General features: G+C 39.4%; 2 protein-coding genes across 2 annotated transcripts; one reads left to right on the top strand and one right to left on the bottom strand.

Annotated features, from left to right (window-relative positions):
• Positions 1-13,352: 13,352 nt before the first annotated feature.
• Positions 13,353-18,626, top strand: nfkbiab (nuclear factor of kappa light polypeptide gene enhancer in B-cells inhibitor, alpha b). Its single transcript, XM_041813180.1, has 6 exons — positions 13,353-13,683; positions 15,497-15,602; positions 15,723-15,933; positions 16,540-16,628; positions 17,084-17,344; positions 17,436-18,626. Exons 1-6 carry the CDS (start codon positions 13,430-13,432, stop codon positions 17,469-17,471), a joined length of 957 nt encoding a protein of 318 aa, XP_041669114.1. The 5' UTR covers positions 13,353-13,429; the 3' UTR covers positions 17,472-18,626.
• A 3,656-nt stretch (positions 18,627-22,282) lies between these two features.
• On the bottom strand, positions 22,283-27,552 carry psma6a (proteasome 20S subunit alpha 6a). Its single transcript, XM_041813523.1, has 7 exons — positions 27,370-27,552; positions 25,599-25,693; positions 25,354-25,435; positions 24,849-25,004; positions 23,960-24,138; positions 23,440-23,534; positions 22,283-23,077 (listed from the first exon to the last, which is right to left on the bottom strand). Exons 1-7 carry the CDS (start codon positions 27,443-27,445, stop codon positions 23,020-23,022), a joined length of 741 nt encoding a protein of 246 aa, XP_041669457.1. The 5' UTR covers positions 27,446-27,552; the 3' UTR covers positions 22,283-23,019.
• Between the last annotated feature and the right edge of the window lie 241 nt (positions 27,553-27,793).

The raw sequence follows: 27,793 nt of genomic DNA, 5'->3' as shown, positions 1-27,793 counted from the left end.
GGCATGAGGGGAAATTGCATGTTTTTGCAGGTTTTCTGTAAGGGCACTGTTGTTAATTTAAAAAATGCATAAAAATAAAAGTTGTTTCTCACTATTAACATATCCAAGGCTGTGACAGTCCCTTTCATGTAAATCAGATTTGCATAAAATGGATGATAAATATTCATATTTTTTTGTGTGTGTTTTACTTTGTAAACATTTGGGGGTTTTGCTCTTGAATTGGCATTAATAGGGTGAAATTCCCCTAAATAAATTAATATTTCATATTTATGATCAGGTCTGACCTTGATCATTTATTTATTTATTTTATGTTATTTCTGTTTGCTTTGTCATGTACTCCCTCAGTGTAACCATTTTTTATGGCATCTGAGAGTTTTAGGAACCCTAAAACTCCTTATTCTACTTACAGTAGTGACTTTTGTTATGTATTATGTACAAAGCAACAAAATGGACCGCTACATTTTAAGTACTGTACATTTTTTAAACTGATTAATATGTTGGCTACCATTTTGTGCAATGAACACTGGGTAGTGATGTGAAATGGCTGCATTGTTCTTCCTCTCACATCTTTTTGATTGTATTCACTCCACTCTACGGTACAGTAACTTTTTCCTAATCCCCCTCTTTTCTAGAGCTCTGGTTAAGACTAAAAAATCTTTAAGTTCACTACCCCATAAAGAAGAAAAATGAAACCATTTCACATCACTACAGTGCACTGCACAACAACGGCACATGTTATTTATTTATTTATTTATTTTCAAAATGAAAAAAAAATCTGGTGTGTCCTCCAAAATGAATTGTTCCATTACTGAAACCCTAACTACAGAAGCCCTAAAGGGCCATGTGTTTACATATATTATTTACTCAGTGTTCCCGTGATAAGGGGATAAATCACCTCAGCGTTGTTATCCCCTGATAACATGAAAATTAAGTTGTTATCACTCAACAGTATGGGTCCGCACACTTGTTCTTACTAAATGACCTTTGAATAAACTTTTCAGCAAGTGTTTTTTAATGATTTCAACTTTTGTTTAAATTCTGATAACCTCAGAGCAATGAGGCCCACTTTAAAAACATTTTATACATAATTAAATAGGATAAAAACATATTGAAACAACAAAAACACTACATTTTCCGTGGTTGTTGGATTACTTTAATGACAAAATGTGCACCTTAATTAACCTCATATCCAAATACAACCTTCTTCTCTGTGACTCCTGCTTTGACGTCTTTTATTTATTTATTTGTTTATTTATTTATTTATTTATTTATGTCTCTGACATCTTTAATATTTACAGTAAAAAGATCTCCAGATCATTCTTATTGGAGACAGTCATCTCTATGAAGTGGTCATCTGGCGCCATCTAGTGTTGATTATTTCCAGGGCAGAGGCAAAAAAAAAAAAAATCGTCATGCACAAATGTTCCCCTTCCTGTTGGATCCTGCTAGTGCTGCTGGTTTTCCACTCTGTGACAGTTGTTAACACAGACTCTGACAGTCCTGACTGGCTGAGTGTGAGACACTGTTTTCTACAGACAATGAAAATTTAATCTTAGTGATCTGATTCCAGTTTAAACACATAAACAGGAACCTGGATCTGGGAATTTCTGCCGGACCATCACAGTTTGGACAACTCTTCAACAGCAGTGTTTTCTGTGAGGTTCAGCAGGGTATGGAGGAAAAAAAACAGCTTAAGCAAAAGGGGAATTAGTTCTGCTGACTGTGTAACCCCCCCACAGCTCATTACAGCCGACTCAGCAAAATTCAGGAGCATCAACAAAAGAGATAGCAGTGCTACTGCAAAGTAATGAGAGCTTACTTTTACCTGAACCACTAGTTATTCTGCAGACAGTACACAATAATTAAAAGAGCTTTCTAAAGTTGAAGAAAATTTTCCAGTATAATAACAATGATGAAATGCAAGTTAAAGCCACACAATAATTTTTTTATGATTTGCTTTAAACAGATGTTTTCACTCTCCTGCTGACCTGCTTCGACATGAGTGGGGGGTGTTGTGTGAATGCTTGTATACAATGGCTGCTAGGGGAGCAATTAGCTCAGAGCTACACTTTTGTCAAAACTGGACAGCATTTCTTTATTAAAGCAAGCACAGAAGGCAACACGGAAAGCTTTCCGTGACAGAAAACAGTGTTTTTGCTCTTCTGTCAACTTGCTTCAGCATGAGTGTGTAATAGTTGTGGGGAAAGGGTTGGTTGTTGTGAGTGGCCTGCTAGTGGAGTGATTAGCTTGGGCTTAGCAGCAGCCTCGGTTTTGTCCGAACTGGTCAGCTTCTCTTTGTTAAAACAAACGCAGAGAGCAACACTGACAGCTTTCTGTGACAGAAGAGATGTTTTTGCTCTACTCCTGGTGTGCTTCAGTGTGGGTTTCCAATCATTACAGTGGGCTTGTCCAGTATCCAGGGCCTGCTAGCGTGCTAGCTGTTAGCTCGGATGTCGCTTTAGTCGGAACTGGACCACATTTCTTGCTAAAACCAGAGCAGAGAGCCACACTGAAACTTGCCTTGGCAAAGAAGATGTTTTCACGTGTCCCCTTCCTGTACAAAAGAGCACAGAATAAAGTCAAGCTATTTCCTCCTCCTGCACTGTGTTTCACTTGATGTATGTGTGTTTCTGTGTGCAACTTTTAACCAATTAGGGCTCCATGCAGAGAGAGACAGGAGAAAATGTAACTGTATACATTTAAGTAACCAGTAACAATAAATTCCTTATAAATAATGACGGTATGAGGTTGTGTAACATAGCTTTTATACAAAAGATTTTGTAAAATGTAGTCATTCTTTTGGTTTTATGGTTTATTTATTGTCCCCATGCTCCATTCAGAATTTCATTTATTTGGAAAATATTTTGATAAAGCAGTGTTACGCATTTTATTATCATCACAGTTTACATTTCAGTGGCAATCACTCAAGACTAGTCCCACTGTCTTTATGTCTTACATGATTCATGTAAACAAAAATAACTTACAACATTCAACATTTTAGACAAAGGTTATAGAACTGGTGTTTGATTGTCTAAAAACATTAAAACATTAAAAACATTATGTTTTTATATCAAGCATTGTGTACAATTTTTGCTACTCTGAGAAACAAGGATTAAGTCCAACCGTTTTTGGGGAAAAAAAACATGCAGTTATATCAATCATGGGTTAAAAAAAAAAAAAAAAAGGTTAATTTGTCTAATTTCAAAGCCAAAGTGGTACCAGATGAAGAGCTGTATGGGAGCTGAAAGAGCTGGCTCTTCTTGCTGAACTGAGCCGAACTGTTTTCAACCTTAGGGTCCTTTAGTTCTCAACCCACAGACAGACTAGGTTTTCTGTTGAACCACAATTAGAAGCAATATCTGGTTTTCATTTTTTAATTATCAATAATTTTACATTTTTTATTACTCTTGTCAGTTTCAGGTTACAACAATTTTGTCCACGTGTGTACATTGAGGGAGTGTACGGCATTTTACTCCACATGACAGTAAAATCCTCCTGTAAACACAAATCCTGCAAGACAAGAAATCACTCCACATAGAGCTACAGGAAGCAGGAAATGGAGAAAAGAGGAAGCAGGTAGAGAAACAGGTGAAAAAGAACAAAAACCCCATTACAGAGGGAGACTTGTGGGGGGGTTTCTGTCTCTGTCATACTTTCAGTTTTAACACAGTCATGTGCCCGGGTGTGATCTGATGAATCATTTCACTATGAACCTTCACCTTCATGTTTTACTACTGTGTGGCTGATAGTGATTCATGATGAGTCAGTCCATATTACATGTCGACTCATGTTCAGAAAGCTCAGGGATTCCCACAGAAACATGCAAAGTGCTCAGATACTGGTCATGCAGGTGTGCACACAGGCACTGATTTAAATCACAAAGACTTTTCTACAAAAAGGTTTTCAGTAGAAACATTGCAGCTCCCACAGTGAAGCTTTACATGTGTTAAATCAAATACTTTTATTTCAAATGCTGGCAATCTTTTTTTATCAGTTGATCCTCTCTCTACCTGGAGGCTTTAGCTCCGACATGTGGCATATGCTTGAGTGTCTTCGGGCAAGCCCTACTTGATACTGATGGATACTTTACCAAGCAGTCTCAGAAGCCCTCTGAGTAGTCAAAGAACTAGAAAAATGCTGTACAAGCTCCTGTCCATTTCCCATTGATTCTTATATCTTGTACTGATAAAACTATATATACAGTAGGTGTACCCAGTTGGTGTACCAACAAGCCAATAGCAACAGCAAAAAAGCTGGTTGGCATTGCCAGAGATGATTTGGCAAACTTTCACTGGCTCAGCCCACAAACTCAGCCCTGCTGCTCATTCCACAAATGTATGTTCCTTACAAATGTGGCACAATTTAAAGGCTTTCCACCAGTGTGAGATTTATTGCCAGGATGAAACAAAGAAATAATCCACCACACACAAATGATCTTACTTTCTGTGCTAGGATTATTTGCCGTTATTTGCACTCATACTCCAGTATTGGATTTTTAAATGCCTAAAAACCTGTTTCAGCCCTGCTCAGATCGAGCTGTTTCTGTGTCTGTGGCTTTAAATGTTAATGAGCCGGGTGACTCCACCCCTGACTCCACCCCTCTCAGGAAATAGATGTGGCTTAGTGTATGTGGCTCTCCAGATCCTCCTCTCAACTGCCAGATGAGAGGAGGATCAGAAAAGGAGGGTAGAACTCTTTTCCAAGTGGTGAGGGCCAACCAAACCTGGGGGCGGGGCTAACTCCCCACATGACATCACGAGGGGAAAATCGGACAGCGGCTTGTTTCAGCACACATTTTCTGAAAGGTGGCCAAAGAGAGGGGGCAGGGTATGGATTGTTTTTATTCTTGGGGGGATTGTGGACAGGCCAGGGGCACATATTTTTGTTGGAAATGCTTGAAAAAGTATATTTTGCCAAAACATGCCTGTGAAGTTTGTTGCTGAAAAACACTCCAGTAATGGATTTTTGCATGTCTCTGTTTTAGCCCTGCTCAGAACGAGCATTTTCTGTGTCTGTCTGACTCCACCCCTGACAACACCCCACATGACATCATGAGAGGAAAAAAATTGTGGGGGGGGGGGTTATGTACAGGCCAAGGACACATATTTTGTTAGAAAAGCCTGAAAAAATGCATTTGCATAACATGAGACCTTTAAAGCTGTATAATGGGATGTTGATGATAATAAGGGATTGGTGGATATCTAAGGATGAGATATTGGTTGGTTTATTGTTTTAATTATAAAATATTGCAGACAACTGTTTAATGGGTTTGAGGTCAGGACTGCTGGAAGGCCATTCCATCCTCTCCACTCCCAAATTCTGGAGGCACTCTCTGATAAACCCCAATCTGGACTCAGTCTTGACAATTGTCAGCTCCTGGGGGTACCACAAACTCAAAAGAGTCAATAGCAACAGCAAAATGAGCTGTTTTAACCTGGCAAAGCAGATGGATTCGCCCATATCCAGGTTTCTTACAGGCAAATCTATCTTGCAAAGCTCCCACCTGAACCATTTGGGCTCAGTTAGAAAGTGACAGGACCAATCAGTGTCCAGGGGCAGTACTTTCAGGTGCAGCAGAGTTGTGACATAAGCAAGCAGCAACAAGAGGCTGGTGCAATTATGCCGGAAGAGATTATCGTGGATGCTGCTAAAGCACCAGTTTTTCAGGATTTGACTACATTTCTTTGTTTAAAGAAGAACAAAGAACAGCATTTAGTTGTTTTCTTTTCAAAAACGACAATAGTCGTGTACCGACAAGTCTAAAGTCGCCATTTTCCACGTTATGTAGCTCTCTATGGAGCTTACTCTCAGTAGCAGCGCACCTCGGTTCAACGTCATGTGTTTTGTTGCTCTGATTGGCCCGTAAAGATGTGACAGACAGAACGTTCATCCAATCAAAACACATCCATCTGGTGTGTCAGGTTAAAGCTGTTTGGCATTGGTAGAGATGATTTGGCAAAATTCTCAGCTCTGCTGCCCATCTTACAAATGCATGTTCTTAACAAATGTGGCACCATTTGAAAGGGAAATAAACAGGCTTTTCAATGGTATAAGATTGTCAAGAAGCAATTTTACGACAAAGAAATAATCCACAAAATACAAATACATAGACAGAACTATTAGTGACTTTGCTAAACCATTTGAAACCATGATGACTCAGGACACTTTTTGAAAAGCCCAGGAAAACCATCTCAGAGTACCCTAGACAAAAATGCAGATTAACAGAAACAGCCAGGACCGTGCATTACTTTTGCAAATTCATTTAGTTTGTTCCACATCGAAGGCCGTAGTCTTCAGACCCCCCCAGTTACCGTAATGACACTGCACAACATTAGTTTCATCTGACTGATTTCCGGACAAAATGATTCAGTTCTAGTGAGTCCAATCATTTCAGCGTCGCTAATCTGCATTTTAACTGAAAAGGAGAAAAGTCCATCCCTCCAGCCAGCATCCATCACCATTCATCTCTAGCAGTTGTTCTAAACAGTGTGCTGGGACACACTGCTGGGCCTTGAGGTAAGTCTAGGTGTGGAAAGTTGCACCACCATATGTCATGGTTTGCTTTGATATTTTTATCCCTTGCTTTCCAGATCATTCTTAATATCACAACATGATCTTCAGAACACTTTGAGGGACTTACTCCAAACTACAAAAATGTTCATCTTGAATCAAGCATAAACTGACTACATTTTGGAGGTCATCATGTCATGCTAGCAGTTTGAGGGAATTTCTTCAAACCATGCACTTAAGGATAAACAATTAGATTTGAAGATTTAGGCCATGAGGCCTCATGATCAGCCTTGTACAACCACAGAAAAGACCCCAGCCCTTCTGGGCCCACCACTGTACTTTTCTGTCTAATGATTGGAAACTTTGCAGAAACATATAACCACAAGTCAGCAGTTCTAGTTCTTCATTGGAACGTTTTTCATTTTTTTCTTATCGCAGATTATGTGGAGAAATCAACAGAATGTATGAATATAGGGCATCTTTTTATTGACACATGGACAGTTGAATGTTCCCTGCCTATAAATGCATAAAGCTCCAGTCACATGCATGTAAAAGCTCTGCTTCCTCTTTGTCTGGGAGTCTCCCAGCCTGCTATGTACATTCCTTTCCTCCATTCAGCTGCTTTATTCTGGTTCAAACAGAGGTCCTGTTTTTTACTCTGCCTCAGCACTGATTGTGATCAGCAGGCCACATACTGTACATAATATGTGTTTCAAACATGCTGTGGGTGTGAGTGTGGCCTCAGTGTTTGGATGTCCTTTCCACAGTTTTTCCATTCATGCCTGAGACTGAAATACTGAAGAATGCCACATTAAACTGAAAATACTTGTTGCATTATTATTCATTCAGAGCTGTTTTTTAAGTTTGTGAATAATGAGTCACAACAGAGAGCACAGATTCTGTTTTCTGTCCTTATGCAAATTCATACGTGTTTGCATTTTTCTGAGCAGTATCCTGATAAATTCCTCTGCAGCTGCTAACATGACAGTCATAAATTTGCCGAGAGCTCAGCCTGAGCTCCCCAGTCTAACTGGTCACACAGTCTGAACAATGGCATGCAAAACAATCCTGGAGTTTCCCTTGGGCCTCTAGAACATCACGTTCAACACGATGTTTGTTTTTAAAGAGGCAGGTCACAGCCTCAGTTAGTCTTGTGGCCTTATCAAGGAACTTGGAGTCCCTCCATATTATCTGCAAAGGAAGTAAATGAGAGATTTGATCCTAGGGTTATTAGAGGCACTGACACAGAATCAGTTTAATCCTCTTCTCAGTAATGTAATCTGCAGTAGCATCATTCCCTATGTTTAGAAATAGCTGGCCCAGTGTGGATTTTGTGCATGCCTTTGACCTCTGACCTCCATGTTTTCATGAAATGTAAACCAGAATAATATTTCATGAGAACAAACACAAATATCAGGCTCATGTTATTTACCACAGTGACGTCTATGGATAGGCTAGTAACACTATTACTATGACATTAAAGTTTTAAACAACCTTGACCTTGACCTTGTGTTTCTAAAATGGGAGAGGGGTACTTAGATAACCTGCAGAAGGTATTTAAGATTACTTCTGAAATATTAATCAAAAAACAACCAATACAACTAGAATTCCAAAACAACAATAACATTATGAGTTGAAAGGAATTGTAACTGTTGGTTTGATCAACCATACTGTAGCCAATATTCCTATTTGAATGTTGTATTTACCTGCAGTGAACTGTCAACTTGCACAACAATTGCAGCAAGATGATGTTTGTTTAATACATTGTTTGGGTTTGTGAGTATCAAGTTTTAATATTCTATGACATTTTGGGTAAAAAATGTACATGGTCCATTAATTACAGCAATACAGCTGAAAAACTTGATGGAAAAAAGTGATCAACAAGAAAAAAGGAAGCCCAAAATTTATAGGGCCATTTACATGGCATTTTTAAGCAGTCCTTCTCAGTTGATGGATCCAGACTCCTAAAAAGGGTGCAGAACTGTTTGGTAAATGCTTGAATAACAAAGCAGATATTCCCATGATAATGTACTTATTTCTTGAGATATCTAAAAATGTACATGTCATCACAGGGAACAGTACAATAAATGTATGCATGCATGTTCTTCAGGGCTTCTGTGATGATCTACTTTTTAAATACACTTTATTGCCAAAAGTATCCACTCACCCATCCAAATAATTGAAACCAGGTGTTCCAATCACTTCCATGGCCACAGGTGTATATAATCAAGCACCTAGGCATGCAGACTGGAGCTCAGTGAATTCCAGTGTGGTACTGTTATAGGATGCCACCTGTGCAACAAGTCCAGTGTTGAAATTTCCTCACTCCTAAATATTCTGCAGTCAACTGTCAGTGGTGTTATAACAAAGTGGAAGCAATTGAGAACGACAGGAACTCAGCCATGAAGTGGTAGGCCACGTAAAATGACGGAGCGGGGTCAGCAGATGCTGAGGCGCATAGAGCGCAGAGGTCGCCAGCTTTCTTCAGAGTCAATCACAACAGACCTCCAAACTTCATGTGGCCTTCAGATTAGCTCAAGAACAGTGCATAGAGAGCTTCATGGAATGGGTTTCCATGGCCGAGCAGCTGCATCCAAGCCATACATCACCAAGTGCAATGCAAAGCACCGGATGCAGTGGTGTAAAGCACGCCGCCACTGGAGATGGAGAGCACTTCTCCATCTGGCAATCTGATGAATGAGTCTGGGTTTGGTGGTTGCCAGGAGATTGATACTTGTCTGACTGCATTGTGCCAAGTGTAAAGTTTGGTGGAGGGGGGATTATGGTGTGGTGTTGTTTTTCAGGAGCTGGGCTTGGCCCCTTAGTTCCAGTCAAAGGAACTCTGAATGCTTCAGCATACCAAGAGATTTTGGACAATTCCATGCTCCCAACTTTGTGGGAACAGTTTGGGGATGGCCCCTTCCTGTTCCAACATGACTGTGCACCAGTGCACAAAGCAAGATTCATAAAGACATGGATGAGAGACTTTGGTGTGGATGAACTTGACTTGCCTGCACAGAGTCCTGATCTCAACCTGCTAGAACACCTTTGGAATGAATTAGAGCGGAGACTGAGAGTCAGGCCTTCTCGTCCAACATCAGTGTGTGATCTCACAAATGGGCTTCTGGAAGAATGGTCAAAAATTCCCATAAACACACTCCCAAACCTTGTGGAAAGCCTTCCCAGAAGAGCTGAAGCTGTTATAGCTGCAAAGGGTGGAACGACGTCATATTAAACCCTGTGGATTAAGAATGGGATGTCACTTAAGTTCATATGTGAATCAAGGCAAGTGAGCAAATACTTTTAGCAATATAGTGTATGTTTGTTCTGCCCCGTTTCTTTGTTCAACCTTTTTTGTTCCAGCTAAGGTGTAAACTTAACTGCAACATTTTTCATTAAATGACCAAAGATTTTCACTATTTCTTCTTAAAGTCCTTGTAAAGTGATACAAAATTCTGTATATTAGTTTTTTGACCACCAGGTCAAATTTCAGTCATGAAAAACATCTCTAAGTTTATAAAATTAAGCTTCAAAATCATGAAACTACAGGCAGTAATATCTGCTCTAGGGTGTTGTGGGGGTTTTGGTTGAATGAGCCACACCCATTCACAAGAAATTCAATTTAAAAGAATGCTACAACCTGAATGTCTACTGCACATGCCAGCTCCCTGTGCCAACCACCAGAGAAGATCTCAGTGTTTTCACATGTTTAAAAGTGACCTTATTACAACATATTGAGTGTGCTAAAGGTCACATATTATGCAAAATACACTTTTTCGGGCTTTCTACCAGAAATATGTGCACCTGGCTTGTCCATAATCCCCCCCAAGTACCAGAGAAATCCATTCCCTCTCCCCTCTCTTTCTCCACCTTTCAGAAAATGTGTGCTGAAACAAGCCGCTCTCAGATTTTCCCCTCATGATGTCATGTGGGGAGTTAGCACCGCCCCCAGGTTTGGTTGACCCTGGGGGCGCACCCCATGTACACAGGCGGCCTGGGTTCAATTCTGGCCTGTGGCCCTTTGCCGCATGTCTCTCCCCACTCTCTCGTCCCTGTTTCCCAGGCTATACACTGTCCTCTTCTAACTAATAAAGCCCCAAAAATAAATCTTAAAAAAAAAAAAAAAACAACCATCCCTGGTGCCAACATTAAAGAACAGAAAATAAAACACAAGAGAAAACACAGAAAACAACAGAAAAGTCTAAAGAGAAAACTTAACAAAGAGGGAGGAAGCAGAGCCAAGGTGAGGTGATCAGGGCTGGATCAGTCTGTTGTTCTACTCCCCCCGCTCCCTAATTTTTCATCAGGGAAGAGATGGGAGAAGAACAGAGTAGATGAGTGTTGCTCATGCATTTAGTACAAGTAAGTGATAAGGTTCTTGTTCAATAAATAGACACTTCTTTTGTAGTTCTGTGTTCTTTCCCTTAATGCAGGCCTTGTTTTCTCCCAAAGCACTTTGTGCAAGTCAGGGGGAATAATAGCGACAAAAGCCCACTAAGCATCTGCTTGTGGTTTGCTTTTGTGATCATCATATCTTGTCTATTGTGTGGTAAACAATGCTAAATCACTTGAAGATTTGGAGGAAACTCCGGTGCATGCTGCAGCCACCCCCTTCCTGCAAGTCCTCCCACCTCCTCAATGCAGAGGGGCTGCTGAGCAACATTTCCTCTCTTCAAAGGCGTTCAGCAGGGACTCGCTATTAAATGTGCAGTTTAAGGACTTTCCATGCAACCGTCCGTAACTCATGTCAAAACAGAAACTATTCAGTGTGCACAATGCTTGTGTAACATGAGGAAAATATACAACATTTTAGATCCTTGTGTATTTAGTTACTGATTTCCTGGAGTTGAGTGTTTCCCCTTTTGCATGATAAGCACTTGATTTCTTGAAGCACTTGTGTGGCTTTAAAAGTTAACTCCTTCCTTGTGTTTTCAGGCATACTTAGAGTGTTGCTTAAAAAAATAGGGATATGAGATATCAGTGTTTGCTCATATCCTATATTTAGGTATTTCCAGACTAATTCAGGCCAGCACCAATATTAAAGGTTTATGTTTTTTTTTTTTTCAAATTGTATGAACACGTTTCTTTTGTACTAAAATGTTACTCTTATTGTGACATTCCACTTGAATGATATATGTTTCCTTTTAATTTAATATTAATTTATCAAAAACTGAAAATTATTCTTTACATTACATTTTGCAAAAATGTATTTTTTAAGAGTAAGAGTCCAACAACATTTTATCTGGCTCTTTAGAGCTACAAACAGCACTCTAACAACCTGCTTATGGACAGTTCTGCAGAGCTCTGTATAAAAATATTCCACATTTTTGGGGACACAGATGGCCTAGTGCAGTGGTTCTCAACTAGTCTAGCCTCAGGACCCGCTACCATATCCTTAATGGCAAATCAAGATCCAAAGCTCCTACGTTTTGCAGTCATAACTAAGCATTTTTAATAAAAAATAGTGCATCATGGATTAAAAATGGAACAAAAGAGGAATGAAACTAATTAGCTGAGACATATCCTTCAAAATAAAAGCGCATATTAGCTTTTTGGTCTCTTAATTTTTTTCCAGGCACTCTTTTGCACTCACTGAAAATGGCTTCATGACCCACTTTTAGTTCCTGACCCACCAGTGGAGAACCAGTGGCCTAGTGGTAAGGTCGTGCCCAATGTAGTGGGCCGCCTGGGTTCAAGTCTGGCCTGTGGCTCTTTCACCCATGGGCGTAGCACAGGGGGGGGAAAGGGTACTGATTACCTGGACCCACAGTAGGGAGGGGCCCTTGGGAAGTCTGTGGTGAAAAGTGTGTTTTCATTATTTTTTTTCTTATGGTCATTATTGAATCAAAAGCAACTGCATGAATTGGTCAACAGACTGAAATTTTTGTAACTTAGAATGAAATAAAATCCTGGGGGGGCTCCTGCTCCTCCCTTAAAAATATCCAGATGGTATAGTCCAGGGCTGTGAAATAATGCAAGTAAATTTAATCTAACCATAGTAAATATATTGCTCATAAATCGGTAAAGTATGGTTCAAAAAGCATTTAAATGCTTAGATATTTGTAAAAATGATGCAACATTTGTTGCTTGGCTAGCTAGTTGGGGGGGGCCTGTGTAATATTCTTTCTTGGGGCCCAAAATCCTTGGCTACGCCCCTGTTTCCCCTGCTCTCTCATCCCTGTCTTTGGCTCTATCCCCTGCCTATCCCTCTGTTCCACATTTCTAAAAAGCCTTCAGATTTCTCCTAATGAAACAACAGGTTTTCAGAATGATTTCCCGAGACAATCCCGACAGAATGCTTGAAATAACAAAAATAACCCCACATTATACTTAAATTCAAAATTAAACTAGCTGTGGTTCACACATAATACTCCATGTTACAATTCAAGGAATGAGGAAGAAAGTAAAACCTCAGCTGAGGTGGGCCTTTTCAATATTCATCATTTAAGGTGTACATTATGCAGGAAATTTAATATCTCCCAATACTGATAATTAACTTTAAAGCAATTTTCTACCAATACCAGTATTATAGTAATGATATAACGCATTACTTCTCACATAAAATATCAATTAAGATGGTGGCTTTGTTGGTTTTGCTCCAGGCAAATGCAAGTGCATAGTTTTATGGTTGCATTGCAATTGTGTAATACACAAATGTGCATTTTAAGCGCAGCAAATGTCTGCAGAATGACTTTGCTTTCTGTGTGACAAACTGAGGGGTGTATTTATATATGTCTCAATAGAAATCCCCTCTTGGAGCCAGCAATCTGTATGCTGTTATTCTAAGTGACAGTTTTGGAAATCCCCCACCTAGCTGTTAGCTCCGCCTCTCTGCAGCCACATAGAGGGCATAGACTGCTGCACGACTCCGACACACAGCAGACAACCAAACTCACCTCGTCCTGCACAACAAACAAATATGGACCTCCACAGGACCAGTATAATAAACCAAATGGATTATAACCGGGAGTCTAAAGAAGGGAAGGCGGGTCAGTCGACGGAGGAGCGGTTGGACAGCGGCTTGGACTCGTTAAAAGAAGAGGAGTACCAGGCTGTGGCGGCCGAGATCCGGCGGCTCCAGGTGGAATGTGAGCCGCAGAGGCAGCACCAGAGTCCCGCTGTAACCCGAGAGCTGCACGAATGGAAAACACAGATCACGGAGGACGGAGACACGTAAGTCAGACCAGGATTACCGCCGTATAGACATGCTTGAAAGAGTTAAAGCAAGGCTGGTTGTATCGGTAGAGTAGGCCCAAATCGACTCTAAGAGGTAGGGCTGGGCAATAGACCATAATCATATAGACCACAATCATATCTTGATATATTTAGTGAAATGGTGAAACACAATTTAGGTATCCAATATTACTTTGTCTGCAAAGAAGTATAAAACAAAGTAAGCTCTTTGTCAAATCCACATGGTTTTAAAAAAGGTCATATTTATTCACAGCCAGCTGCACATTATCAACATGTACATGACAACGGCAAAACCCCAAAATACTTGTTTGTGAAAAATAAATTTATATAAATGCAGCCTAAGTAACATTTTGGAACGTTACTTTATCATTTTGACCTTTTATTTCAGATAGATTTTCCTGTGCTTTATGTACAGAGCTACTTTAAGTGTTTCTTACAGTCTCTTTACTAAACAACAGGCTTTTTCAACAAACATATTGTGCAGCAAGACAATATGAACGATATTGTCTTACCCCACATCTCATTTAGAATAAGTCAATACAGTTTTTACAACTTTATATATTTTCCAGCCCTACTTTGAGGTAACTTGATCCTTTTCCTGTTGGGAATTTCTTCCTCTAGCTTGTCATTACAATGCACAGGCCCAGGCCTAACTAAATCCGCATTAGGACTTAACTTTCCAGCATAAGTGCTTATCAAAGTACACTTCTGCACTGTTTACAACACACAGAGCGGGTGTTGGTTTTGTTAAAGGGTCTAGCTGTCGTTGGACTCGGTGGTTTTGGAAGTAAACAAAAGGCTATTATCAGAAGGAAATCTACTATGGCCGCGGGTCAGACTGGGAAAGTCCCGGGCGCGCCGCCAAGAAATCCGACCGAAGCGCGCTCCCGTCAAGCGAGAAGAAGGGGGAAAAAAAGTTGAAAAAGTAGCCAACCTTAAGTTACATAAAAAGTTCAGCTATGGAGGTGGAGGGCTAACCAGTGCTGTGACATTTGTGACTTTTATAAACCAGGGGAATAACATTAAATGTGACTTCAGATGTATTTTTGTTGTAACTGAGTTCATCCGCGTGAGCTCTGTCAATGTTGTAACTGCTTCCTCCCGTGCGACAAATGATGCGCTGAACAACGTGACTGCATTAGTCAGGGCTGAGGAGCCTTTTAACACAGAATAATGAAACTTGAGATGTAGTACTGCAATTTGTAACAGAGGGCTTTGATAGGGACTTTTTTAATACATCAATTCTAAGCATGTGCAATTTATCTTACTATAAAACCTCTCCCTGCATTCTTTGGTATTCCTCTTATGTACTAGCTCGATAGAAACCAATGATCCTTGGGTCTATATGAATCAAAATTGTATCATTGTTGACTAAATTTCAATTGATAAAGGGGTAGAAATAATGAAAGAAAAATAATTGCATTTAATAAAGTCATGTTGGTGGGTTGAGATATGAGAACACATAGGAAGGGGAAAAACATAAGGATTGCATCATTATACTCTTTAATTAGTTGATAATTCAGCATTTTAAACCATATGTAAGTTGAAGATTTATGATGTATTAAGAAAATTCTCTCTTTTCAAACCATATCAGAATGTGACATGAAATACACCGATGTATGAATGTGCCTGGTTATAAAACACCAGGTGATTATATATCCCTTGTTTCTTTGAGGAAACTATTTCCTTTTTTAATTCTGGTAGTAGTGATTGTATTGTGTGTTTGTGAATTTATAATTTTATTGTGTGCATGTACAGTAACACGTCCCTTTTGTCCATCTATTTTCTGTAGGCTGCTCCACTTGGCCATCATCCACGAGGCCAAGGACTACATCAGGACTATGATAGACCTGTCCAAGAACACAGACTTTCTCGACACACAAAATGACCAGAGACAGGTACATGAGAGATCCCTCTAGAGAAACTGGCTATAAAAATGCATTATTATTCCTATAAGAATAAAAGCAAGCTAACTCAATTACTCAACCATCTTTTTTTCCCTATCTGTCCCCCCATAGACTCCTCTGCACTTAGCTGTAATAACAAACCAAGCAGATGTGTGTCAGCGCCTCCTGGTATCTGGCTGCGACCCCACGCTGGTGGACGACAGTGGGGATACACCTCTTCACATCGCCTGTCGCCATGGTAACCTGCTTTGCTTCAGCGTCATCACACAAAACTGCCAGCCAGAGCATCTACACAAAGTGATGGCTTCCTGCAACTATCAAGGTGAGGTTTCCTAAACATATGTGGTTTTGACTTGCTTTTTGGTCCATTTCCATAAATACTTCAGGGCACTGGTGGACTTAATTCGAAAGAGTTAACGTTATAGAATTTTATTTTTGTGTACTAGTCCTGGTTATATCCCAGTCTTGGTGCGTGGGAACTGATAAAACACCAGTTTGTAAATTAGTATTTCAAAGCAGAAATGGTGGGCAAGAAAGGGTAGTTTCTACTGGCCTTTATTCCCAATCACTAAAGAAAGTAAAATGGAACATTTAAGCTTGCAGGGGGAATACCTTTGCTATTTTTGCCTGTGGATCCTTACATAAAACCCATCTATTACAGGGCACTAAGTGTCAAATGCTGTACCCAAATAGAACATTGATGCCTTCAAATTTAGAGTAGTTCATAAATACTTCAGAGCCCTGAGTGTTTGCATTCCTGGATTTTTGCACTATTCAAAGCTTAAAAGTATGCTTTGCTTTTGCTTTCTAATAACTAATTTACAATAAAACTACAAATTCTTGGACATTTCCTTTGAATGTATGGGTGAAAAAATAAATGCAGGTCTAGTGTAGATTTTAAAACTCTTACTTTATTGTATTTGTGCAGGTCAGAACTGTCTCCATCTGGCTTCAGTTCAGGGTTTCCTCTCACTGGTGGAGAATATGGTGGATCTAGGAGCTGACATCAATGCAAAGGTAAGCCACAAATATTTATAGTTCTTTTTTTGTGTTTAAGATTTATTTTTGAGCTTTTTGTGCCTGTATTGAAGAGATAGGACAGTTGATAGAGTCCAAAAGATGAGAGAGTTGGAACAAATATGTGTTAAGATGCCACAGGCTAGCTTTGAACCCCAGCAGCCTACACTGATGAAAAAAGCCTCTATTCATGGGGCACAAGGACAACAACAAGGATTTTGGCATCTCGCATGTATATTTCCAAAACTTTATACAGTATTTAAGCTACAAGGTGTTATTTTTTTAGATATATTTGGGGGAATTATATACCTTTAGAAACAGAAACAGGTATGAGGGAGTGTAGGTAAGCAGCCACAGGCCGAACAAGCCTGGGCATTCTGATGAGGCTGAGGAAGCCCATCCTTTTAATCCTATATCTGCTGTTTATAAAAGTGTGTTATCTTCATGTCTAACAGGAGCAGCGAAATGGCCGTGGTGCCCTCCACCTGGCTGTAGACCAGCAGAATCTCTCTCTGGTCAAACTACTGTTGAAGAAAGGAGCGGACCCAAACCTTCTCACCTCAGGAGGTCACACCCCCTACCACTTAACCTACGGTCGGGACAATGACGACATCAGGAAAGAGCTGTTCTCCCTGACGAAGCCTGACCTGAGGGAGCTTCCCGACAGTGAATCAGATGACAGCGAGGCAGAGGAGGAAGAGGAGTCTGATGATGAGGTTTGTGTCGAAAGCACTGAGCCTGTGCTGTAACATGAAAGTTTATTTTATGGAGGACTTGTAACCATTTTCCTGTCTTTTGTTTCTGTAGGTGAGTTATGACGACATTCAGTGGAACGGACATTAGCAGGAAACGAGAGAGCGAGGGGAAGTTACAAGGGCAGGAGGCTGTGATGATGAGAAATGGCTCAGCATGTCGACTACTTCCTGCGATGACGTCACGAGGGCCTGATGGTGTGGGTGACACGGCGCCAGTGCTGGCAAAAACAGATGGACAGGCAGCTGCTAAAGGAGAATCAAAAAGAGACTGATGTTCAAATAACCAATGAGTCTGCTCCGGAGCTGCAGGAGAGCAAACGTGCGCTGAGATGTGAATACATGACATGTTATGATGGGATGGGTTTGCTGAATGATGCGAGGATTGCTTGTATTCTGTGTTTTATATGTCACATAAAACATCCATCCACACAGATGTACCTGCAACAGCTCTGTTGTATGATATTGTAAATGCTGTGTATAAAAAGATGTATTTTTATGGAAGCTGTGAATGTGTAGACTTGAGCAGGTTGTGTTGTAAATGTCTGACAGAAAACAGTCCAGCACACTCCAGTTAAATTAAAAACACTCATATTTAACAGAACAAACCCCGTCTGAGTATATTTGTGCAGTCTGAGGAAACTGATGGCGTGTGAGTGGAAAATTCCTGGATGGCAACTGCAGTACTAAGTTTGGACAATAATGCTTACATTAGACATCATAAACTTGGTAATATCATAATGTAACCCCCCCTTAGAACCCAGCATGTAATCAGCAGAGCTTGACAATATAACAAGGCTGCAATTATATGGGAACATACTTGAGTCACATGCTTCTCGAAGGCAGTCAGTGTGTCTCTGTCTATAAAAACCTCAGTCAAAGAATGACAGCTGAGTCTTAGCTCAGACTGGTGGCTCTTTATTTTTGTATGATGCATGTCACACAGGAAAGGATTCATAACTCGACAACCCGTCTCCACTGAATGAGGAACTGGTGGACTGTTCAGCTTGCAACACTTCCTCCTGGCTTTCAGGTAGAAAGAGATAAGAAAGGCCAAGGGAAATTTTCTGTGTGGAATGAGGCCGATTGCTCTGTCATATAAATAAGGAAGTTTCTTTTTACATGGGTGGGGCTTCGAGGGAAGGACAGGAAATTCCCAGGAACAGAACACTCAGCTGTTCATGACATTCCTGCCTCTTATTGCTCCAAAGAAGGGAATCTCCGTCGAATAACAGGATGCTTCAGTCAACTTCTGGGCAGCAGGGAGGAAGGGAGTTTTTAACCAAATTCAAGTTAAATAAATATGATGTAAAAACAAAGTACACTTTTGCAATTATGTGTTTGCAGAGATCACACTCTGAAAGAGAGATTTTACGATAGCTCTGAACACTTAGATTTAAGGTAGTGGTTCCCAAAGTGGAGGTCAGGACCCCCTGGAGGTCACATGGCAATGCAAGGAGGATCACAGGATACCTTCCAAAAACCATTTTACCCATTATTGTAGATCAAGGGTGTCCACATTTTCCCACTGACAGCCACATACTGAAAAACATAAGGATGACTGGGCCACTTGAACACACCTCAGCCTCAGTAGTACCAATCCAGTGGAGGTTAATCTATGTTCATGGACTGAACAGGCTTAAAGAATATAACAGCCTACATCACATAGGTATTTCCAGTCTGACAAGGCAAAACATTGTTTATGGGGACCAATTAGATTTCGCAGGAGCCTGGTCAGCCTGAAAATTATGCTCTATGCAGCAAAGAGGGGAGACTGGTGCTGGAGGATGACTGGTGGTGTAAATCAGACCTTAAGACAGAGCAGCTAGCGGAGCAAATGAGCATGATGTGTGCTGCTATTTGTGGCCATAATCCTTTGTTTTATATATTAGAGTGTTATTATTTTAGATATTGTGATTCTGGTTGTCAGTTTGTTTATAGTTTATGTTATTGTCCCATTTTAATCACCACAAAGTATGTCATGGAATTTTTTTATGTCAAAATATTTGTTTACAGAATTGGCATAGCAGCATTGGCAAAACAATGTCAAAATAAACAATACACTTCTATGTAAAATAACATAGTGTTATGTTATTACCTCCGCCAAGGAGGTTATGTGATCGGCAGGGTTTGTTAGTTTGTTGGCAACATAACTCAAAAAGTTATGGATGGATTTTGTTGACATTTTCAGGAAATGTCAGAAATGGCATAAAGAAGAATTGATTAGATTTAGGATAGATCTGGATCACAGTCTGGATCCAGGAATTTTTAGAAGGATTCTTTACTATTGGGAAATAGGGCTAATGGCGGAGGTCTGCACTCTCCAAGTGCTTTTCTAGTTTATGTTGTTCCTATGCCAGTTTTGGGAAAGGCCTTTTTATACAATTGTGCACGACTGTGTGCAACATTTCATGCTTTAACCTCATGCAGTGACAGTGGAGTCCTCAATCTCTGGCATTATTTTGGGGGTTTGTGTGTTGAAAAGTTTTGGAGCTGTTGGTATTGTCTTCAATCAAAGCAATAATGTTGAGTGGTACAGTCAATGTGATGAACACATACCTAAATCTTCCTACCCCAATTCAATAAAATAATGTATTTTTATTGAACCAAGAAATAAAGCTTGTATCTTAAAACAATTTTCTAGAAATTTCTTCAAATTTTTTTCTTACATTATCCTGATCAACTAAACCAATGAAGCCCTGTAGCCTGTTGTTTTGTCTAGCCACTGTGGCACTACAAAACAAATGATGTACTTTTTTTCTTTATCTACGGGTGTTTTTGATCCCTTTCCTCAACAGTGCCTTACTGGGGCTTTGTCATCTTTATGCCCAGAGACATTCAAACTCATAATGTGATGGGGTGGTATTACCTGTCTGGGGGAAAGCGAGGGAGGACAGAAAAGTAGGTGCTCCACACATATCGTGGCATTTCCCTACACCCTTAATGACTCTTCAGAATAAAGACGAAATGTCTTAGGGAGATACAATCATGGACGAAAGTATTGACATCCTTGGAATTCCAGAAGATATACAATTTCTCCCAGAAATTGTTGCAGTTACAAATGTTTTTGGTCCACGTGTTTATTTCCCTTATGTGCCTTGGAACAACACAGAAAAGCAGAAGAAAAAAAGCCAAAATTGATAAAATTTTACACAAAATTTAAAAAATGGACTGGACAAAATTACACCCTTTTAAAACTGTGGGGTGAGCATTGTATTTCAAGCATGTGATGCTCATTTAAACCCACCTGTGGCAGTAACAGGTGCTGGCAATCTAGAAATCACACCTGAAGCTAGTTAGAATGTATAAAAGTTGACTCAGCCTTTGTGTTGTGTGCCTGTGTGAGTCACACCAAGCATGGAGAAGAGAAAGAAGAGCCCAGAATTATCTGAGGACTTAAGAAGCAAAATTTTGGAAAAATATGAATGATCTCAAGGTTACAACACCATCTCCAGAGATCTTGAAATTCCTTTGTCTACTGTGTGTAACATAATCAAGAAGTTAATAACCCGTGGAACTGTGGCTAATCTCCCTGGATGTGGATGGAAGAGAAAAACTGGCAAAAGAATGCAACGCAGGATAGTTGGAATGGTGGATAAACATCCTCAGTCAGCTTCCACACAAATTCAGGCTGTTCTGCAGACTCAGGGTGCACAAGTGTCAGCTCGGACTAATCCGAATGAGATGAAGCGCTATGGCAGGAGACTGAGGAGAACCCCACCGCTGACAAAGAGACATAAAAAAGCCAGACTGGAGTTTGCAAAAATGTACCTGAGTAAGCCTCAGTCCTTCCGGGAGAACATTTTGTGAACAGATGAGACTAATGTAGAGCTTTTTGGAAAAGCAGGTCATTCTACTGTTTACAGAAAACAGAATGAGACCTACAAAGAAAAGAACACAGCACCTACAGTCAAACATGGTGGAGCTTCAAAGATCTTTTGGGGTTGTTTTGCTGCCTCTGACACTGGGTGCTTTGACTGTGTGCAAGGAATCATGAAATCTGGAGACTATCAAAAGATTTTGGACTGCAATGTAGGGCCTAGTGTCAGAAAGCTGGGTCTTTGTCAGAGGTAATGGGTGTTCCAGCAGGACAATGACCCCAAACATACCTCAAAAAGCACCAAGAAATGGTTGGAGACAAAGCGCTGGAGAGTTCTGAAGTGGCCAGCAATGAGTCCGGATCTAAATCCCATTGAACACCTATGAAGAGATCTGAAAGTTGCTGTTGCAAGAAGGCACACTTCAAATCTGAGAGACCTGGAGCAGTTTGCAAAAAGGAGTGGTCCAAAATTCCAGTTGAGAGATGTAGGAAGCTTGTTGATGGTTATAGGAAGCCATTGGTTTTAGTTATTTTTCCCCAAGGGTGTGCAACCAAATATTAAGTTGAGGTTGCCAACAATTAGATCTGGCCTATTTTTGAGTTTTGTGTAAAATTATGTCAATTTTGGCTTTTTTCTTTTTTGATGTTGTTCCAATGCACATAAAAGGAAATAAACATATGTATACCAAAAACATTTGTAATTACATCAATTTCTGGGAGAAATGGTGTATTTTCTGGAAAAATTCCAGGGGTGTTTTGTCCATGACTGTAAACGTCGCAGCCCTAAAAGGCACTGTGAATTGGACTTTTATCTCACAGATCCCCCTAATATACATATGTTATCTGCATCATGAATGCAAATGAAGCACACTGCTTGCTGTTGTTTGGACTAAAGCTTTTACAGCACCCTATGCAATTTTAATGGCAACAGTGACAGATTGATGGCAGTCCTTAGCAAAATCTTACAGCAGCAGAGAGCTGTTGATACATCTATCTCTCCCCTTTATTTATATTAAACTGTTCTCATAATACTTCTTCCAAACATTGACAAAACTGAACTGAAGAAAACAAGGAAACTTAAGTTTTCAATAAAAACGTTGTTTAATAGAAGTGCAGTTATGTACAGCAGCTGCTGATGAGGAAAGGAGGATCAAAACCCGGACAGAGAGAGAACAAAAAAAAAAAAAAATAGACTCCTTATTGATTTTGACCTGAGCTGACTTCCACACAAGAATGACAGTGACAGTGATAACTGGCACTGGAAAATTTGATCATTGGATTATCAGAAAGTACATCAGAGCAAAACATCACTCTCTACAAAAGACATGAGAGAGGAGACTTGAAAGCAGACAAAAAAACATGAGAGAGAGAGAAAGAAACACGTGGCAGCCCTGAGTAAAGATTGGAAGCACTGTGGAAATACAGTGACTCAAGAAGCCGCAGGACTAGTGAGTCCTAGCTGAGAAAGAGGTATAAAGAGATACTGTGCTGTAGTCCAGCTCCATTTGTAGGGTGCACCAGAACTGTAGCTGCATGTTCATATTGTTTATTTGAATGTCCAACTTCTCTCTCAGTTTGGAAACAAGAAAAAAGGGGGTTATATTGGGACAATAGCATCCAGTCAGATCCCGGCTATGACAATAGAAGGTGGAGGAGGGGTAAGAGCCAGAGTCGCCTGGTAAAATGGCCAAAATGTTCATCATTGTTCATCTTCTTGTTTTGGTTTCATCTCTTCTGAACGAGACAATACTAACTCCTAAATCTTTCTTCTTGATGAAACTTTTTCATGGGTTACTGTACACGATCCTCTTCAAATTTCTTATTCTCTCTCAGATAAAGCCACAAGATGAGCATCGATCTCAGCCTCTGTGAGAATCCTGAAACACAAAAAAGTTCACAGTCATCATCTTCTTATGGATATAAAAGGCTTAACACAGAGAGAGAAGCTTTTTTCAACAATGCTCTTTTATCTTTTCTCTAGAGCCCCACCTATAAATGGATAGGTCGTTAATATTGCCTGACCATAGGTGTATCTTATCAGAATTTTAATTATTGCATCATATGCAGAGTAAAGCTTTACCTTTAAACTGTCTACTCTGACCACCATAAAGATAACATATAAATATATTTTCCTTTTAAAAACATTGCCTTTAAAAAGTTCACACTGTTTGGGCTGTTATTAAATTCGGAAAAACATTTTAAAGGTATTTTGCTTTTATTACAACAGAAAGTTACTCACTTGAATCTAGACTCCTGTGTAGTGATGACTCCCACCTCAAGCTCTGAAGGCTTGAAGTCAATGGACAGAACAGTTGATAGGCATGAGATAGCCGTCTGTTAAAAGAAGAATGATAAGAAGACAAAGCAAATGTTGAATCCAAAAAATAAATCCATCTACAAACAAGATGAAGCACAAAGCATTCAGAAAACTTGACAAATGGGACATAAAACTTCAATATCTATGAGATGCTACATTTAATAGTGGTTTAATGACTATAATTATAAGTTTGCACCAATGATCAATGGAGTTTCACATTATGCAAAGATAAATATAGTCCCACTAAAAGATCTCAAATGTATTCCATAACATTAAAAAAAACACTCTTGACATCAATAAATTGTAACAGCACTGGTTTTTATAATTAGGGTTGTTTTAAAACTCTAATCACAGGGTATGACAGAAAGCACAAGGACCATATTAAAACACTATGTATTTGTGACACATTTAGTAAATATTCAGTTGGGTTTATGTGTTCTACCTCTATAGTCTGCTCATAGGTCCAGTCCAACTTCTTCTTGACTTTCTTCTCCAGGAAGCTGGTGGCCTCAGTCTGTTTGACTCCTGCCGCAGTGGCCTTAAAGCCACAGTAGTAGCCAGCTGGATCGCACTTGTATAGCTGTGGACCCAACTCTTCATCCAGGCCAATCACTATCATACCTGGTAGGAAGATATAAGGCAAAGGGAAATGAAGACTGAGAAATAGGAACGTCTTAAAAACTATTGCTTTAGTTCTCAGCAGGTGTTAAAATTTAGTTTCCCCCTTTTTCAAATCATCTGGAATACCTGCAAGATTAGATGGGTAGAATATGCAAATTAAAATAGTCCCTTTGATCCAACAACAAATTTTCTGTCTTGTTTAAGACTGTAAGGCCTGTTTCAGACTGCATGTGTGATATGCACATCTTGGCCGTGACATGGCCTGATTTTCACTGAGTTTTCATGTTAACAAGTCAGGGCTTTCAGACTGCCGAAGTGAGTGCCACATGTAATACGGAGAGGATAAAGAAAATACAAGGCTCACCTTTTTTTTTTTTCACGTGTGTGTTGTGGCCAAATTAGATAGAAAAAATGATAAATAGAGAGCCATATTAACCTCGTTGTAGCATACATGTACATCCACATTGAAGAATATGTTTGCAGACTGTTTCTTGATGACCCTGATGAAGGCCACAAGCTGAAATGTGCCCTAATTAAGCTGTCCAGTAAACTTCTGCTTTAAACAAAGATTTCTGTTTCTACATCAGTGCAATATGTCACAGGAAAGGAAAAAGCCGTATGAAAGCCATGACAGTGCAGCAGCTGCAAGCAGACACAGCCGTAAGAGCTTGAACAATAACAGTTTGCAAACAAATAGGAGTTATACTCACAGCATCCTAGCGGTCTCATCTCAGCATTTTGGGTGTAGACTTGGGAGATATCTGCCATGCGCTTGCACAGCATATCCACAGGGATTTCATATCCATACTTATACATCCAGTTAGCTGCTTCATACCGAGCCCTCTGCACCTGAGACTTGCTATCAGCTATTGACAGAAAAAAACAATTGAGAATGCAAAAAAAATCATCAATGAAAATCACATAACTGTGCAGCCTTAATTTTTTTCTAAACACTGAAAAAGTTCTCCATTTCAATGGATCCATGATTATCCTTTAAATGTGTTCTGAAACTTAGTTGGTCATTTCCTTTTTTTAATTTTCTGCAGTATAAAGGATTCACACCAGTCAAAAATTAATTATAATGGGTGTAATTATATCACAAAATAATACAATAGTTTCACATTTAGGGTAACAAATGTGAGTTTGTAGGGAATTGCTTAAACTTTCAGGTTTCAGGAATGCATCAGAACATCAGTTATACAAGATATTGCTTACCAGTCATACCGGTCATAACACAGCCAATGTTCTCTGTAATTCTAAACAGATGTGTGACTGTAGAAGCATCCAACAGCTTGTCCTGGGAAAAACACAGGACAAAGACGTTTTCAACAGTGAAATGTATACAAACCTACCCCATCAGTAAGTAATGCAACAACCAAAATGACAGCAGTAGGAGGTGACCACATGCCTTGCAAAGACACAATAAAACAAACTTCCATTAAATCAGAATGTTTACTCACTGGGACTTTCTTTTGTGTGACAACAACAACACAGTCCTTCCCTCTGACCGCTACGGACGTCAGTCCTCCCTGGTTGATGGCCTTGAAAGCATACTCTGGAGACGGATAAAAAGACAAATGAAGTTAGTAGTTTAAAGTGTTCACTTTTAAAAGGTCTGGTTACATAACTTTTTGAAAGAGAGATGCATGCCACTGAGCTGTTTGGCATATAAATGTGTGTACACCCTGCCCTTTGTGTAAGTATAACATAACATACCCTGATGTACTTGCAAACCTTGTCTTAAGAGAGTTTGCTCAAATAGAAGGGGCAGTTGAGGATGGCAGGCTCGCATACTAGAGTGATTTCATGTTTACCTTTTTATGTTAACTTTGAATTTAAAGGAACTTTGAAAGACAGAGAAACACCTTTTTCCACTCGGCCACAAGTTATTTAAATGACAAACATAAAAGTGCAACACAACCAGCTTGTGCAATACTAATTCTTGAAAGCATATTTATACTGTACTACAAATATATTCTGCCATACCTTGATGTATTTTTTTCTAGTGCAGTAAAACTTTTGATTAATTTCAATTAATTAATTACAGGGGTTAAAAATGCAATTGAAAATGTATGCAGATCAATCACATTGATGCAATCACAAAACTGGATAACATAACTTTGTAACTCCAACTGGAGCATGTAAAAATTCTCTGTGCTCTAATATTATGGATAAAATCCATATTCTACAGATTAACACCATCCTAGATTGACTAGTAAGTGGACAATCTAGCCTTGGTTTGGAACTTCTCCTGTTTCAAAAACTAATGAAATGTTTTGGTGCCATTCAGAAACATGTTCTGATTATTTTGTTACTATCATTACTAAATATACCAGTGATGCAATCTTCCTCAATTATCAATATATGCAATTGATTGTGATCAATAATTACAAAGCCTCTTACATTAAGTTTTATTACTTGTGTTATTATTCTGTTATCATACTTTAAGTTATTTATACTTAATACCTACCTTTTGTCAATGGAGCCTCCCTGCATCATAAATTGACTCGACTGTACTTGTATCACCAAAGACACGATAAAATTTTCAAAATTTTATAAAGTTATCAAAGAATCCACCATAATCACGTTTGTTTTTGAATAACAATTAAGATAAGCCTTTAGTTACAACAAAAATATAATAATAGTAATTTAGAAAGTATGATCAACAGCAGAAATAAGAACCAAATATTTTCATTTCAAATATAAAATGTTATAAATAAAAAAATGTATGGTTACCCTATGACCTCAATTAAAGGGAAAATGTTGTTAGGTAAAACAGGAATAAGAAATCGAGTAACTTCACACAGAAATGTTATTTCCTCACAAATGAAACATTCAAACACTCAACATTGAAGTTTTTGGTCAAGTTACAGTTTCTGGCCGAATCTATTCAACCAAATTCAACAGTAGTGTCTAGTATAGAAAATGACTAATGGAAATTCATCTTAGACCTGAGGCAGCACAAGTACTGGCTAAGGTAGCTAGCATAGCTACAACTAAACAAAACAAAGAAAGAGTAGTTGGTTAATTTTAACTTTAAGCTGTTCTAGTAAGGGTTATCATGCTTAATTGGTTATTCTGACCTTTAAATTACACTAAATTTAAGTTCTTTGTAAATGATACCGGGTTATGAATGGGCTTGCTACAAGGTAGCTGCTAGCTAATGTTAGCCTGTTAGCCTGTAATGATGACAGAGCAGGTTGAGTTTTGTTCAGTTCTTTCTCTTCTTACCGACTTGGTAAAGCCTTCCCTCGGGAGAGAAGATGGTAATGTGGCGGTCAAACCCCGCACTGGACCCTCGAGACATGACGGCAGTAAATAACTGAGATAAACTGGTGTTGGCTGAAGTTGAAACTAACCTGAGATGCAACAGAAGCAAAACATGGCAAACATTTACTACGGACGTGACGTATACAACCGACGCCTTCTATTTCCGGGTCTCTCATCACCATGGTAATACTTTCGCTGCAGCTTCTTGCGCTGTGTGCCATGTTTTCAGCAGCGGTGGAAAAAGTGTATGACTGTTGTACTCAGGTAAAAGTACAGTTTCTCTGGTTTAAATTCACCAAAGTGGAAGTTAAAGTACTGGTTTCAAAATGTATTCAAAAAGTACAAATACAAATAACCCACTCAATTACAGTAATTAGAGTAAATG

Source organism: Cheilinus undulatus, linkage group 18 (genome assembly GCF_018320785.1).
Source record: "Cheilinus undulatus linkage group 18, ASM1832078v1, whole genome shotgun sequence".
NCBI classification, from domain to species: domain Eukaryota; kingdom Metazoa; phylum Chordata; class Actinopteri; order Labriformes; family Labridae; genus Cheilinus; species Cheilinus undulatus.
The sequence above is the reverse complement of the archived record's forward strand: the minus strand, read 5'-3'. Positions and strand labels throughout refer to the sequence as shown.

Coding starts and splice junctions, on each gene's coding strand:
- nfkbiab (XM_041813180.1), top strand. CDS start 13,430: ATGGACCTCCACAGGACCAGTATAATAAACCAAATGGATTATAACCGG. Junction 13,684..15,496: donor ATCACGGAGGACGGAGACAC/GTAAGTCAGACC, acceptor TATTTTCTGTAG/GCTGCTCCACTTGGCCATCA. Junction 17,345..17,435: donor AAGAGGAGTCTGATGATGAG/GTTTGTGTCGAA, acceptor TTGTTTCTGTAG/GTGAGTTATGACGACATTCA.
- psma6a (XM_041813523.1), bottom strand. CDS start 27,445: ATGTCTCGAGGGTCCAGTGCGGGGTTTGACCGCCACATTACCATCTTC. Junction 25,694..27,369: donor GGGAAGGCTTTACCAAGTCG/GTAAGAAGAGAA, acceptor ATCCGTCTCCAG/AGTATGCTTTCAAGGCCATC. Junction 23,535..23,959: donor CCTATGAGCAGACTATAGAG/GTAGAACACATA, acceptor TTCTTTTAACAG/ACGGCTATCTCATGCCTATC.